Raw genomic sequence first — 17,651 nt, forward strand, 5'->3', positions numbered from 1 at the left:
AAGAGGATTAGTAGGAGTTTGAGTTGCTTGAGCAGATAGAAGCACTCCAGGACCAGCCAACCCTTTCAAGAATGTCATAATCTGTTGAGCTAACATCGAATTGATGGGGGAACAACCGCAGTCTCCGCCGGCACCTCCTCCTCTTGTCCATTTTCCTCAACATCTTCAACCTCAATATCCTCTTATATCTTTTCATTATGCGCATGAGGGTTTTCATTCATAGGAACATTATCAATCGGCACCTCATTCACAATAGGCGCTATTCTCCCACAGCCTCTACCCCTAGCTCTTCCTCTACCTCTGCCTCGATCGGGACCTTTCGCTGCAGATTCCTCATCTGAAGCATTGACAGGAGCTACGGGCTTAACACCATTATACCTAGTATTAACCATCTACGAACAGAAGAGTGAAGGAGGTTAGATACCAATTTGAATCGCCAGATACCAATTGAAATCAAGTCATAGCATGAAAGAAGACAAGAGAAAAATAGAGATTTCCTAAAGTCTTATAGCCTCCCGAAGAAAAGTAAAGGCGTCTCTGTACCGTTCCGCGAGACTCTACTAGACTCATTTTGGTACATCGAGATCAACGAACCTAGGCTCTGATACCAACTTTGTCATGACCCAAACCGTCGTGATTGGCACCCACACTAACCATCCGGTGGGAGAACCACTACTACAACCCAAACTAAGCAACTTAAACAATACTAAGGCAATTAAGTTACATAAGCAAGTTAATTAACTAAACAAATGCAGAATAAACAACCTAGAATCTGAAAGTCAATGTACCAAAACATCTAAACAAATGATTCAAGTCTAAACAAGAAGGGATGCATCCCCCAAACTAATGAACTAGTCAACTAACTAGAACAAAATCTAAGTCTGGAAATGTGGATATAGACGAAATAGAACCCCATGGCAGTCCGAAAGAATTGGCTCACTCTTCAATTCGAAGCGACGATCACTGATCTTCTAAGCGAGGTATGTCAATAGTCGCGTGAATATGCCCTGTACTCCACAAAAATAAGAGCAAGTGCAGAATCAGTACACAACCACAGTGTACTGGTAGGATCACGCAACTATCCCACTAGTGCAACATAAGCAAGTCAAACAACATTATAATCACATGCATATATATCAACATATACAGCATCATCAACATGAAGAATCAACAATGCATTTCACATTTATCATCACATAATTGGTCCTCTCATAGAACCCAAATCCAAACAGTTAGCATGCCGGAACGTGGCAATTCGATCCCATATTTATGCCAGAACGTGGCAATCGATCTCATATTTATACCGGAACGTGGCAATCCGATCCAAGTTAGTTATGTCAGAACATGGCAATCCGATCCCATTCACACACCACAATCACAAACACAAGTACATCATCAATATCATACATTTAAGTCATGATTTCATGGCAATGATTTTCATCTATCTCATTTACAACAATTGTGATCAACATTGCAACATTCATACATACACAAGTATCACAATGAAGCAAGAACAAGCATGCATCACACAAACATAGAATCATAACCATCACCTACCTCGAAACGAGCTAGAAACCCTAAGAAGCTTGATCCTTCCCTTTTCGAATTCGTTCCTCTTGTTATTGGTCTACAAACAATCAATATAATGCCGGAATCAATAAGCAAATATTAATTACCCGAATTACAAACAAATCTAACAAACCCTAGATCAACCCATAATCTCAATTATCAAATTAAGGGTTGTTTCCACCATAGGTTCAAGATCAAAACCCTCCCCCATCAATATTCACTCATTATATTATGTTCTACGGATCAAAAAATGGATTCGAGGAGTGAAAAGCTTACCTTAAGCCTCAAGAATGGCAAAAAAATGAGTACGAATCGCTTGGGGGTCGTTCCTTAGCTCTAAATTTGGAAAAGTGCATAATGAGGTCGTTTAGGGATTTATTAACGACTTTAATTCACATCAAGCCCGCCACAGCGGCGACACCAGAGCGGCAATAACTCTCGGAAAAGCAACATTCTTGAACCAGTGAGCTATTCGTCTTTCATCTACGATTTTAAGTCTCGTCATGCCCGCCACGGCAACCCTAATCTCACTGTAACAGCTCCGCCAGAGCGGCCAAACCCAGCGCCAAAGCGGCCAAAATGAAACAGAGAGCTATTTAAAAAATTCCAAAATTCCCCTTTCACAACACATTTCTAACCCACGACACTCAGAAAATATCCTTTGCGCTAAGAACGATTCCAAGAGTTCTACTCGCTCAAATTCAGTTCCGTAAAGTCGTACGGATTCCTTAACAAGTTAGCTATCTACTCATGCAACCAAACCAATAATTACTCCACCCGATTGTTACCAGATTTCCCTATCCCTTGGTGACTCCGATTTCCTCCAAATTTGGATAAGGTTGGAAAATTTCAAATACTACGAAAAAGTTTTTCCGGCTCCAAATTTCCCCCGTTGGCATTTCTATAACGACGGAACCCAGTCGTTACAAGTAGCTACCTTACCAATACAAGTCAAAGTACCAAAAATATTTCTAGCAAAAAATAATCCCTAATTATGCTTCAAAAAATGCTTTTCTTCTACTATCTTCCTTTGTAAGTAGATCCGTCATCATATTTTGTACTCCATATGTCAACCTCTTCGTTATATGCTACCAATTGAATAAAAAAACATTATTATGAATAAATAAAATATCATACTAATTGAAAGTGATTATACCAAAATAAAGAAAGAAATCTAAACGATATGTAATATATCTGTAAATGATTTTTTCAATATATTGTATTAACAATAAATAATAATCATCTCTTGAAATATCACACATATTGTAATCAAACTATACTATATTCAACAAGTTGACTATTAAAGAGAACAATCACATACTAACAACACATTGTTCATTATTACAAAGTTTTTTTTTTAAATCATACTTGCTTGGAGAATAATAATACATACATAAATAAATTATTAAGAAAGCATATCGAAATACATAAAAATAGAAAGAGACTTGAGAGTGAAATTCTTACCTTTCATGTACTTTTTTTTGTTACATGTTAGTTAATTCACAAACTAATATGATAAAGAAGAGAAAATATATTCTTGAATGTGAATTTTCATGAAATTAAATATGAACTTAGATAGGCAAAATGTAGAAAATGAAAAGAAAGACTTGGGAAAGAAATATTTCTCACCTTCATGTACTTCTTTTTGGTTACATGTTAGTTAATTCACAGACCAATATGATAAAGAAGGGAAAGGATAATCTTGAATGTGAATCTCCATGAAACCAAATATGAGTTTATATAGGCAAAATATAGGAATACCATAAGACATCAAAAACTTACAAATTAATTTTTGGAGGTTATGGACATGAAAATTATGAGAGTCTTGAATATTATTAAAAATAAAAATTAAAGAGGAGTAGGTCATGGGTAAATTACTCCTTGTAAATAAATTAAATAATAAAGAGAAAAATACTTAAAATATTAAAATATATTATCATTTTATGATTAGAAGTGAGGCTAACAAAGAAAAAAAGAATGTGAAGAGTCTTTGTTATAAATGTTACTCCATTAATAAAATATTTATTTGTAATAAATTAAGTAATTTGATTTTATAATACAATAATTAATTTAAATAAGAAAAAAAATGCCAAAAAATGAGAAAAAAAAGACAAATACAAATGGAGGTCATAAAGAGGTGTCGCATCACCTTTTTTATGTTTCTCATTTATTTTATATATATATATATATNAGTTAATTCACAAACTAATATGATAAAGAAGAGAAAATATATTCTTGAATGTGAATTTTCATGAAATTAAATATGAACTTAGATAGGCAAAATGTAGAAAATGAAAAGAAAGACTTGGGAAAGAAATATTTCTCCCCTTCATGTACTTCTTTTTGGTTACATGTTAATTAATTCACAAACCAATATGATAAAGAAGGGAAAGGATAATCTTGAATGTGAATCTCCATGAAACCAAATATGAGTTTATGTAGGCAAAATATAGGAATACCATAAGACATCCAAAACTTACAAATTAATTTTTGGAGGTTATGGACATGAAAATTATGAGAATCTTGAATATTATTAAAAATAAAAATTAAAGAGGAGTAGGTCATAGGTAAATTACTCCTTGTAAATAAATTAAATAATAAAGAGAAAAATACTTAAAATATTAAAATATATTATCATTTTATGATTAGAAGTGAGGCTAACAAAGAAAAAAAGAATGTGAAGAGTCTTTGTTATAAATGTTACTCCATTAATAAAATATTTATTTGTAATAAATTAAGTAATTTGATTTTATAATACAATAATTAATTTAAATAAGAAAAAAAAAAGCCAAAAACTGAGAAAAAAAAAGACATACAAATGGAGGTCATAAAGAGGTGTCACATCACCTTTTTTATGTTTCTCATTTATTTTATATATATATATTAATGCACAGTCTATTATGTATTAAAGTGTGTATTACTAATATCATGAATCTCTAAGTATTTGTAATACAATGATTTTAATGCATGCACTAGCATGATTAAAGACACCCTTTTTACATTTTTCCACCATAATTATGAATAGTGTCTTTGTAAATAATTTTTTTTATGCAATACATGCTATTTGTAATTCACCAAATCAATTAATGCATAAAAATAATCTATCTATAATAAATGCAAGGATTACTAATACAAGCATTATTAATGTAAACATTGGTAATATATTTTATTTAACATTATTTTTATATACTCTACCAAATGATCCCTTATAAGTGCATTTGATTATATTTTTATTATTAAAAAAACACATGCTCAGATTGTGCTATTAATTACGAAAAGAGCGGACAATACGATTAATGAGGGTGAGCAGTCTCACATTCTCGAGGAAAAGCAAATAGTGAAAGGCCTGACAAGCATATAACCTCGATCGGGCCTCCATTACTCTTTAGGAGGCATCCGCCCCGGATAAATTACCCATTTCGCAGTGTCCCACCTCCCCCAAATGATCTGTGCGGCGGTTAGGCATCCTATCATATGATTTTACTTAAGAAAAGCATAGTATATATTCATACATTTTCCATTAATTTTGAATGGAGCTAGATTGATGCACAAGCACAAATTCATACATTTTCCATTTGATCCCGGTGGCAAGTTGTTTAATGAAAAGCCCAATAGAAAAGTGAGTGTACAAACTGATCAACCTCGGCTTGTCATAATTGGTGGTGTTGATTCAAGACAAATGCCCATCTTGTCGCTACAAACTTCAGTAATAAAATGCAGCATGCAGTAGTAGTTGCACTTACTGCCATATATGTTATAGGAGTGAAGAGTTTTAAAATTCAGAAGTGAATATAAAGTGAAGCTTCAAGTTGTGCACCCTATTGATTACACATTCTATGGTGTCATTGAGATGGTAGAGTTGATTGCACATCATAGATTACGTCTAGGCTTAGTTGCAATGGAGAGACATGGTGGAGAAAGAGCTTCTAAAGTTGTTCGTCAGTACTTGACAATTTTAGCTTTGATGGGTTGGAGCGTGTTAATAAGTTTCATCTGCATCATATATTAGTTGACAGAAAATGAATTGATGTTGAGGAAGAATGGAGCGAGAAGGACATCGCAGAATTTGTAAGTTATACCAATGAGTTTCTGTTAGTTAATATGGCAAATGTTCTCTGTTTTGCTGCCAGTAATGTTTCTAAGATCAAAATCATGATATATGAAAGTTTGAGTGACATCATTAGGTGATTTACTCTCGCATCTCAAATTATTATACATCTTTGCTACGCTATCTTATCTTGTACAAAGTGATCAAAGCTCAGAAGCTAAGCAAGAATGTTGGAGTCAATCAAATCATCATATTGTTCCTAATAGTTTTCACTTGTAGCAGCCAAGGAAATTATAATACTCCAAGTTGTCGAATGAAGTTTCCTGACACTAACCTTGACGACAAGGTTCTCATTGATCGCGAGAGTATTGTTGTGAACCAAGCTGACTTTGTAAGTGCCTACAAGCTATTAGAGAGTTTTATTTGGGATCCAGGCTCATTTACACATTGTTAAAAAGGACTAGGAGTTAGAAGAACAGTTATGAAAATTATGTTGAAGCTTTGATTGCTAGTTATTGTAACACCTCAAACTTAGAAAAAAGTTAAAAAGGGTTAACAAGCATGTCCACAGCCCCAAACATTCACTGAAGCTTAAACGGCTTGTGAAAGGGACCACAATCCGTTTAGGGAAGTGGCCCAACTGTTTAAGGGCTACCAGGAGAGGAGTCTGCCTAGACGGACCCCTAAATGGTCCGTGAAGTCATGGACAATCCGTTTAGAGGAGGCTTCCCATTTGTCCAGGTCTGCCAGGCATGGGGGTCTCCTTGACGGTTCTCCATATGGCTGGTGAGGCCTTGTACGGACCATCCAACCCTCCTTTTAGGTGACTTCATCATTTTTTAAGTTAAGGTCAACTTTAAACAACCATATCACTTAGCATATAATGAATTAGGTAGCGGATCACCTATCAAATTAAAGGTATTTGAGTCCTCTTCCCAACACTACCAAGTTTACCTCATTTCAAGTTCGAAGTAAAATGTTAAGTATATTTTAGTAAGGCTCTATCACACAGTCGAAGTTTCATGGATGGCTATACGACCACAGAAGTGTTTCACAGACCGTGGAGCCCAAAACGGTCCGTGAAGCCTCCCTTTTAAGGCACTCCATTAGTTTTTAAGTTTAGGTCATTTCGGTTTTTTCTATTAGTTTGGTACTTAAACTACGTTGTTTTAATCTCTATTCTAAGCCTAAACCACGACGTTTTACACCCAGTTAAGGGCCTACAAAGTGTTAATCAGTTCTTTTACATTCATTAACACTTCAAGTCACTAGAGCAAGGTTTCAAGAGGAGAAAAACTAGGGTTTCGAGCGTTTTTCGTTGATTTCGCCAAGAACTTCGTTCTTCCAAGTATATAAGTCTATTCATAGTGTTGGACTTGTTTATCCTCACTCCTTACATCTAAACTCAGTCAGGAAAAGTTATGTTTAGGGATTTACCAATAGTTTCTAGGAAATTCTGAAATCGGTTTCCTTAACACTTGAGGTCTTTATTTTTGTTATGTATGTTGAAATTCTTATTTATGCCTAATATCACATGAACCCTATTGATTTTAAAGTTATGTTTTTAATGTGATACACGACTTTTTCTTATATATTGATTTTGGACTTGAGAGGTAAGTCCATAAAAACATGTTTTCAATGCAAGTTTTGAACATAGTCATTAAAGAAAGAATCAAATGATTCCATATGTACTTTAACAGTTGAGGAACAGAAAGGGTATAATTGATGTTTCTAAAAAGTACTTCAGTAAAGCAAAGTGAAAAGTAAAGTAAAGTAATAGGCTCTTTCCTTGTAAAGGGTGATTGAGCATAATGGATATTGAATATTTTGGGAGTAGTATCAAGCACCGAATTGGGTAAGAGTCTATTTTTAAATAAAGTCTCATAAAATTACGTAGCCAATGTAGGATAGGATAACACTGATTGTCGTGTGACTCCTCACTGCCTCTGAGAAGGCCTAGCTATTAGATGGATCCATAATTACAGTAGCGTCCTATAACCCGACAAGCTATAAGAGGACCCTTGCAACGTGGGTGAAACATTGTATCATTGCTAGACTTATAGTAATAGTTGTCAGTTAGAGAAACTCCCCACCGAGTAAAGTTTTTCATTCTCATATTGTCTTTTTATTGAATATCTTGTTGTAAAACATAAATGGTTTTCACTACTTGTTCATATTGTTTACTTGATATGTTTTCGGTTATTGTTTTATTCAACTATATTGCATACTCGTACATTTCATGTACTGATGTCATTCGACATGCATCTTTTTATGATGCAAATAAAGGTATTCAGGATCATCAACAAGCGCTCCATTGAGATCACTCTACACTCTAGACAGTTTTGGTGAGCCTATTTGCTTTCCAGAGGACTTCACATTTACTTTGAGTCTAGTTGTTTTGAGGCATCGTGGATTTTGTCCCGACACCTATCTTAAATATAGGAGGCTTCATAGATAGATAGAGTTGAGGAGTCTCTTAGTATTTTCTTTCATTTAAAGATGTTTTGCAAATTATTATTATTATTATTACAATGGGTACTCTCAAACATTCTTATTGAGTTTTACTTTGAGATCAATTTCTGTTTTAAGCCTATTATTGCTTGAGTGAGTCTTCCGCTAAGTAGTCAGCTAGGCCAAATGTTCGCTTGGGGATCAAAAACGATTCTCGAGTGCTGACCATGTCCAGGGTATAGGCTTGGCCTGGGGCGTCACATCTATCTCTCATCTCCTTTCTCTGTTCTAGTATTTCATCCCCTTCTAGTTACCTTCTTTTATGTTAATCACTCACTAGTTTGTGCGTTCTTACTTTGCTGTGCGTATTCTAGTTGTAACTTATATTCAATGATAAATATATAATACTGCTTGTATTGGAATCGAGTTTGTTTCTATAAGAAACAATACATATGCATATATCGGATACTCGCGTATATTCTCAATCAAAAATTATTTATCGTATTTCTGATTGAAATAAATTCCCTTAGATTATCATATAGGGTGTGTTTGGTATGTTTTCCAATTTTCTCATGTTTGGTTGTCTTAAAAGTTTTGGAAAATATTTTTTAAATCAACTTATTTTCCTAAAATTTAAGGAAAATGACTTCCCTTCAAAAATTAAAGAAGACATTTTCCAAAACTCTCCTCCAACCTCAAATTACAATTCTTTTTCTTACCCTACCCCTTACCCCGACCCTCCCATTCAAAAAAAATAATTAACTATTTAAAAATTTAATATTTGAAAAATTACTACAAATATTAAAATTTTCGGTCTTTTTACCCCGCACAACCCCTCAATACTCCTATTCAAAAAAAAAAATTAAAAGTTTGTTTTTGAAAAACTTTAAAAATTTCATTTTCTTTAACTCATACCTACTCCACCCCCTATCAGCCCCCACCCACTCCAAAAAAAAATAGTTTGATTTTAAGAAAATCAATTTTAAATTTTTATTTTTTTACCTCACCCAACCCCATACCCCGACCCCCCCCCCCCCCCCCCCCACGCAAAAGAAATTTAAATCTTTAAAATAATAATAATAAATTTAGTTTGAGACTTAGGTCCAGAATCGGGTGTGATTGGATCCCGGTTCGAAAGTTGGGTCGAAATCCCAATTTGAAAGTCGAATTGGGTCTCACATCGATTGTTGGTTGTTGGGGTCGGGTCCTGATTTGAAAATTGGGTCTCGATTTGAGTGTCAGAGTTGAAATCCGAGTTGATCGATCGTGTTCAAATTTGAGTGTCGGGGTCATGTCCTGGGTCAGATATCCGATCCCAATTCAAATGTCGAGCTCAGGTCGAAAGTCGAGGTCAGATCCTGGCTCAAATCTCAGTATTGAATTTCAAATCGGTCGTTGAGGTTGTGTCCTAGTTTGCATGTCAGGGTATGTCCTAGATTGATTATCGAGGTTAATTTTTGAGTCAGAAATTATTTTCCTAAGAAGTATAAACATAAGAAAATAAGTCAAAAAATCCACTTATTTTCCATAAAACATTTTCGAGAAAAACATTTTTTCTTTCGTACCAAACACACCCATAAAGTAAATCTCCATAAATCTATCAAGCCCATGATCCTCGCCTCCAACGAAGGATATTACACCATTTAAAATGGAGGAAAAAATAAAATTGAGCACAAAATAATAGAGGCAAAAGGGAACATAACACCATTTAACATGGATCATAGTAGATAGATCTAAACCAACGGAAATAACAAGTGAATTTGCATATAGATTATGCAAATTAGAAAGCAACCATATCCTTTACCGGCTAATATTCAACAACCGCACAACCTCAAGACAAGTGCCAGTTGACTGTTATATTGAATTCCATAGTCTACGAGAGATCTATCATCTTCGAGTTGTCGTCCATTATAGATTAGCCTCTGTTTATGAAATCGGATACCTTCTTTTTCCTGAATGGCAGCTTTAACATCTGCAATCGTGTCATCACTCTCAACCATTAACTTAAACCTGCGATTAGTAAGCGTTAACACATAAATTTGTGTTATTGGTGCATATCGAAGAATTAAGGTAGATCCTTTATTGATTCCCGCTGACGTAAGAGTCTGTGCATCTCTCATAACTCCCCCATCTTCATTCAACAATTTTTGTTTTTTAAAAGAAATCCCTTTTTCCTCTTGAATATACGCTTTAACTGCAGCTATACTGTCATCTGGTTCAACCATTAGGAGAAAAGCTTTTGATTCTGAACGTATATCTTCTTCTTTGGTAACATCTATAGTACTTGGTAGAAATGATTCTGGTAATGATTTCCAATTAATCACGTCTCTATAAGTGTCATCTTGAATTATGATTCGCATCGTTCGATCCTGTGACCATGGATCTATATGACAATAAATAAAACACAACATAAGTCTTCCATCATACAAATGATACAACAACCAACATTTGAATCATCTTCTATTTTTTAAGTACAAATAAATTGTGTTAGAATTGATAAAGTTCTTTTAAGTTCATAATTACACGTGAAAAAAGAAAGTCAACATACTTTTTTCTAGCTAGGTTCATAGAAAACAATTGAAAACTAGATAGAAATTACGGGGGGAAAAGAAACTTATCTAATAGGATAAATATTTATGAAGAAAGAGAGAGTTTACTCTTTTGAACATCCATTTCCATTGTGGGTTGATCACTTGATCTACCTTTCATCATATTCTTCCTTCAACTCTAAGAAAGAAGAAAAGGCTCAAACCCCAAACCCTCTATTATAGAAGGAAAGCTTAAAAAGGGATATTTGTGGGTGTGATCATTTCAAAAAAAAAAAAAAAAATTGTATCCATTATGTCATTCGTAGACAAAGAAAAAGTTTATCTCATTGTTTTAATTTGTTTTTGTTATTTTCATTTAACCAAAAAACTTTTTTTTATATTTTTTTTATTGTAGCTTTCTATGTGGTATATTTTAGATTATAAGATTTAAGAATATTTTGATATATTTTATATATTTTAGTTTTTTTTCACATTTTAATTTAGATAATTGTAGTCAAGTGGATGCCTGTAGGGCCATTCCACTGTAGCAAGCATGCTACTCCAAGTTTTGTAATGTTACTTTTCTCTATCATTGGTTGATTTATTCAACTCTTTGATTTTTTGCTACTAAAGATGATGCCCTTCAACTATTTTATTCTTCTTCTTTTATGATAAGTAATTAAATTATAACATCTTTGGGACCATTGAAGAGTGATGTTTTGTTTTGCACAATTGGTAAGATGTGATCTTTAAAGGTCGTTTGGTTGAGTGTATTAGAAAAAATAAATATATGTATTAGTTTTTTATATTATTAAATAATATTTTATTTGATACTCTTTTTCAACATATGTATAATTAGAGAAATTATTCGCGCTTCGCGCGGCTATAAGAAATATTTATTGCAAAATAACGTATAATATTTATATTCATGTAATCATGTTAGTATCAAATATATAAACAATATTGATATTCTCTTCATATGCGATATGATACATTTTTTCATCTTTTTTAAATACATAAAATTGATTTTTTTTACATCTTTTAAGTGCAAACTATTCATATGTATATAGTAGAATAAATAATTTACCATGGTGAAGTAAATGAAATAGAGAGGAATAAGGGTCTGAAAAATACTCCAACTTTGATCGGATTTGTTGTTGCGATACTAAACTTTCATGAGGACCTATTACCTCCCTAGACTATTTAATACCGTATTTTAAATGAAATAGAGAGGAACAAGGGTCTGAAAAATACTCCAACTTTGATCGGATTTGTTGTTGCGATACTAAACTTTCATGAGGACCTATTACCTCCCTAGACTATTTAATACCGTTTTTTAAATATATATATTTGCCCATGTGGACATAAAAAATAATGCAAAATTATAAATAGTAATGTGTCCATGTGGGTACATATATACCTTTAAAATACACTATTAAATAGTTCAAGGGGTAAAAAATACAGTATTAAATAGTCTAGGGAGGTGATAGGTCCTTATGAAAGTTTAGTATCGCAACAGCAAATCCGACCAAAGTTGAGGTATTTTTCAGACCCTTATCCTTATAGAGATCATATTTTGAAATAACAATATATTTACGATCCTCTATACAAATTCTGATTTCGTAAAAAAAACTTTGAAGTTCTTCATTTTGTCTTTATTATTAATTTTTAGATTTTTTTAATAACAATATTTGCATTTTATTAGTATTTAAGAGTAGAAGTTACAAGTAAAATGAAGAGACACAAGTTATGAATTTTATTAGACATTAATTGCATTAATAATCATGTATTAATTTTATTTGTAAAATAAATAAATAAATGTGAAGTAAAGAGATAGAAATACAATAATGAACAAAAAAATAAAATGATTGGTGACTAAATAAAAAATATAAATACATTTCAAATAAAAAAGAATAGTGACGAAAACAGATTGTTACATACAAAAAAAAAGACATCATAAAGGGAAAAAAGTTTGAAAAAAATATTTCAACTTTGGCCGAAATTGTTGTTACGATACCAAACTTTATGGAGGATCTTTTACCCCCTGCAATATTTAATAGTATATTTTAAAGGTATATATGTGCCTACGTGGACACGTTACTATTTATAATTATGTAATATTTATGATGTCCAAATCCTTTACTTGTAGAAGGGAAGCTTAAAAAGGGATATTTGGGGGTGATTGTTTAAAAAAATATAAAAAATTGTATCCATTGTGTCATTCGTAGAAAAGAAAAAGTTTCTTTCGTTGCTTTAGTTTTTTTTTTATTTATTTAAAAAAATATTTTTTATAACTTTTATGTCTTATATAACCATAAAAGAAAAAAATTAAAATATTTTTATAATTTATGTCAAATTAAAATGGAGAGAACAGCCAATTTAAATTGTCATTTTCATCAAATTATTAAATAAAGTTTCTCTCTCTTTCAATTTTTTTCCACAACTTTTATGTTGAAAAATGTTCACAACTCTCTCTTTTCACATTTTGTTATAGACAATTGAAGTCAAGTGGATGCCTATGTGGGGCTACTCTACTGTAGTAAACATACTGCTCCAAGTTTTGTTATGTTTCTTTTCTCAATTATTTATTCAAACTCTTTGGTTTTTGTAGGGGTGTACATACCGGATTGGTTTATGTAGGGGTATATATGATCGGGTTGATTTGGATTTTTAAATATTAAATTAAATTATTTATGTAAGATTTTAAAATTTATAAACCAAACCAAATTAATAAAATTCAGATTTTTTCGGGTTTTTCAACCTTGGGTTGGTTCATGTTTTTCAAATACCAAATCATTGTGTCGAATTTTTAAATTTATAAATCAAACAAAACTAATAAACCTCAGATTTTTTCAGATTTTTGGAATTTTTTCGGTAAAGTTTGCATACAAACATATAATTAACTTGTGTTCCAAATATTTCTTTAGTCCACCCAAAATACAATTATCTAAGGTGTTTCTTAAAAAAATAACACAAAATATGAGATGAGTACTGATGACACAAAAATATTCAATAAAAAATAATAATGAAATCATCATATAAAATAAATATTGCAAAGTCATAATGAAAATTATCATAATTTAAAAGTACTAAATCATGCTAAAGTAAGTTTAATAAGTATTAGTTACATTACTAAATATTTAAGGAAAATTAAAATTAGATTATGTACTTTAATTGTCTTAACAATGTAAAACTAAAGAACAAATATTCAATATTATTATCATTCTTAGTGTTGAATTGATTTTCCTTTTGCATTAGTATTAATTTGATTTTGATTTAAGTTTTATTATATTTATCACATCTATGAATTATAATCTTTATTGGACCATTCCGAATTCTAAGTTTTAAACTTGAAATAATATATTAAAAGATAAAAACTATGAAATAGTATAAGAAATATTTTAAAATTATATCAAAGTAAATATTTTTATGTATAAAATAAAATTTTAAAATTACATATATAATGTCGGATTGGTTTGGTCTCAAGTTGATTTTTTTTAGTTAAAACCAAACCAACCCAAATATAGTAGGATTTTTTTTTTCCAATACCAAACCAAGTCAAATCAAACCACAAGTCGAGTTTTTTTTCCGATTTAACTCGATTTACGATTTTGTTCGATTTTCGGTTCGATTTTGTACACCCCTAGGTTTATGGCTACTAAAGATGATGTCCTTTACTATTTTATTCTTCTTTTATGATAAATAATGAAAAATTTTATAGTGATTGATGCACGATTAATAATAGTTATGGGAGGACACCATTTTCTTTTGACAAATGTTTTTGTATGTAGCTTTTCTTGTTGTCACACTTTTTCTTTCACATATTTTCTTTTTCTCAAACTTTAGTCTTCTCTTCATCTTCATATTTTTTCTTTGCGAAATCCATTTTCTATTTTATCTTTGCATCCTTTTTTCCCAATGTTTCTATCTTTGCACCCTTTTCCCCCAATCTTTCAAGTTATGCAATTTTTTCATACGTATGTCTTTTCACGGTGTGTTCGGTATGTATGATTTTTTGTCAATCACGCGAGGTGTGGACAAGTTCACTAATAATCTAGATAAATACTAGAGTATGAAATAAGGTGTGGGAGAGAGAGTATAGGATGTTAACTATGAAGGTGCGATTAAGATGAGTTGTGTTGAAGGATGGAAAAGACACAACTAATATAGAATATGTTATTTGTGGAACTTTTTTTTCCCTATTTCAATAGAAATGTCATTTTGGGAAAGAGTATTTTAATCCTATTATGGATACGTAAAAGTGAAGAGGGAAAGAGTACTTTAATCCTATTGGAATGTGTTTTCGATTAAGAATGAGTACTCCATAAACTTTAATATAGAGTAAATCAAGTAAATTAGATATAAAAGTGGTGATATGACATGTATTGGGATGTCTCTTTGATTAAGAATCAAAATTATCTTTTTCCTTCTTTTTTACTTACTATTTGATTATCATTTTTACTATAGCTCTAATTTTTTGTATTCTTTTTTCATTTGTTTTGTATAGATTTTATTTAATATAGTGTAAATCAAGTAAAGTTAGATATAGAAGAGGTGATGTGGTATGTCTTGGCATGTCCCTTTGATTAAGAATTATATTTATCTTTTTTCTTCTTTTAAGACTTTTTATTTGATTATCCTTTTTATTTTATATAAAGCTAAATATTAAAAAAAGTGATGCGACACCTCTCTCTGATTAATGATCCTATTTGTTTTTTTCTTTCCTTTTAAACAATTTACACTATATTTCTATTAATTTTATTTTTATTATTATTATTATACAAAAATAAATTCAATTACTACTCCGTCATTCATTTCTATTCTTTATTATAAAAATTTAAATGTTTCAAAATTTACTACTCCACTTATTCATATTCATTATTACACGATTGAAAAGTCTAAATTTATCACTCCAATCTTTTATTTCCTTCATGAAGAATAAAAAATATATTAAATTGAAGTAGTCTAATCTCTCTCTCTCACACACACTTTTTTAATATGTGATACCAAGAGTTATAGAAATTTGGTTGAATAATAAAAAAGTGCTTGAATAATAAAGACTATTTTTCTTTTATTAAATTTATGATACTAATAATAGTCATATTTTTTTATGATAATAGTATGAACAAAATTCCATGAATATCATTTAAATAAAAAGAAAGGAAATAACATTTAAATAAGAGTTACATGTGAAAGGACTTACGAGACACATATTTTACACTATGAATGTTTCCTTCATTGATAGATTGTTTGTTTAATTTTCTCTATGATATAAACATTGATTTTATTGAGAAATTGCTTCTTTATATATATATATATATATATAATGAACGTTGATTTTATAATAGATTTTTCTTTGAAAGCTATAATATGCAAAAAATTATGCAATTGTTTGAATTTATTTTTTCTTTTAATTTTCATATAGATACTTTTCTTATATATTTGTTTCTATTTTTTTTATATGTAGATACTCTAATTTATTGATAAATTAGTTATGCAATTTTTTCATAGATATGTCTTCTCAGGGTGTGTTCGGTACGGACGAATTTTTTTTTCAATTGCGTGAAGTGCGGACAAGTTCACTAATAATTTAGATAAATATAGAGTATGAAATAAGGTGTGGGAGAGAGAGAGTATATGATGGTAACTATGACGGTGAGATTAAGATGAGCTATGTTGAAGGATGAAAATGACACAACTAATGTAGAATATGTTATTTGTGGAACTTTTTTTCCCTACTTCAATAGGAATGTCATTTTTCTCGAACTTATTTCCTAATCAAAATATTTTTCAAAATTTTAACCAATCAAACACTAAAATTTTTTTTTAAAAAAAAAACAAATCGTCCATACCAAACACACCCTGAGAAGACATGTCTATGAGGAAGACATAGAAAATTAGTGTGCATAATTACTGGGAATGGAAAACACACAATCATGCAAGTAACTCTAGTAATATTTACTGGAAATCTACAGCTTACCGTTTTGTCTAAATTAAGTTGCCTTTCATGTTTGCCCTGTCTTCCTTCTATTGTCTCCTCCTTTTTAATTCATCATCTTCTCTCCATACATTTCCTATTATGTCCACAAATAAACTTTCTTCAAATTTCACCAAAAAAAAAAACAAATAGCTTATTGGGGTAAATCGTAAAAGTTAAGAGGATAAGGTATAAAAAAAAATTTAAAAAGACCCGTAAGTCAATATTGATCAAATGATTTTTAAATTAAAAAACAAAAAAATATCACAATCATATACTCTCTCTCTGAATGTGACATTTTTGAGATCTTTCCACCCAAATGAAAAAAAAAAAAATCATATATGCAGTGCCTTATTTTTATACATAATATGAAATGCAGTTGTATATTACTATTGGGATGTTCCAGATCGAACCCATTAGAGTACTTATAAAAAGCAACTTATAAGTTAGAAGTTAAAAGTCATAATTAAGGATGTGTTTGGTATGAAGGAAAACATTTTTTGGAAAATGTTTTTTTTCAATTTTCTCATGTTTGGTTGGATTAAATATTTTGGAAAATATTTTCCAAATCAACTCATTTTCCTCAAATTTAAGGAAAATGACTTCCCTTCAAAACTTAAGGAAAAAGTTTTTCAAAATTCTCTTTCAACTTCAAATTATAAATTTTTATTTTGTTGAAAAAATCAATTTATTTTGTCTCTAACCTCAAACCAGCCCCCCAACCACCCCCTCCAAAAAAATAAAATTTAAAGCTTGTTTTTAAAAAATATTTTTAACTTCAATTTTTTTACCTCACCCTCACCCCTACTCCCAGCCCTTTACCACCCCCAAAAAGAAATATTAAAAGTTGTTTTTAAAAGATATTTCTAATTTCAATTTTTATTTTTTTATCCCCCCACTCCTACCCTCGCCCCCTATCAGCCCCCCTACCAGCCCCTCACCCCTTTAAAAAAAATTTAAGTTTATTTTAAAAATATATTTTCTACTTCAATTCTTTTATCTTTTCACCCATATCCTCGACCCTCCCCCCACCCCCACCCCTCAAAAAAAAATTCAGTTTGTTTTTAAAAAATATTGT

At 31.1% G+C, this 17,651-nt stretch overlaps 2 protein-coding genes across 2 annotated transcripts in view; one reads left to right on the plus strand and one right to left on the minus strand.

The window, feature by feature from the left end:
• Positions 1–17,651, plus strand: part of LOC125859461 (uncharacterized) — an 819,298-nt gene that overhangs the window by 15,307 nt on the left and 786,340 nt on the right. The gene's annotated exons all lie outside the window — the stretch shown is intronic.
• Positions 9,616–17,651, minus strand: part of LOC125859476 (uncharacterized) — a 137,307-nt gene continuing 129,271 nt past the window's right edge. Inside the window, exons 2-3 of the mRNA XM_049539245.1 lie at positions 10,726–10,801; positions 9,616–10,451 (exon numbers count right to left, since the gene is read on the minus strand). Coding sequence (XP_049395202.1) covers positions 9,883–10,451; positions 10,726–10,780 — 624 coding nt within the window. The 5' untranslated portion in view covers positions 10,781–10,801 and the 3' untranslated portion in view covers positions 9,616–9,882. The remainder of the gene's footprint in view (positions 10,452–10,725; positions 10,802–17,651) is intronic.

This window comes from Solanum stenotomum, chromosome 3 (assembly GCF_019186545.1).
Source record: "Solanum stenotomum isolate F172 chromosome 3, ASM1918654v1, whole genome shotgun sequence".
Classification (NCBI taxonomy): Eukaryota; Viridiplantae; Streptophyta; class Magnoliopsida; order Solanales; family Solanaceae; genus Solanum; species Solanum stenotomum.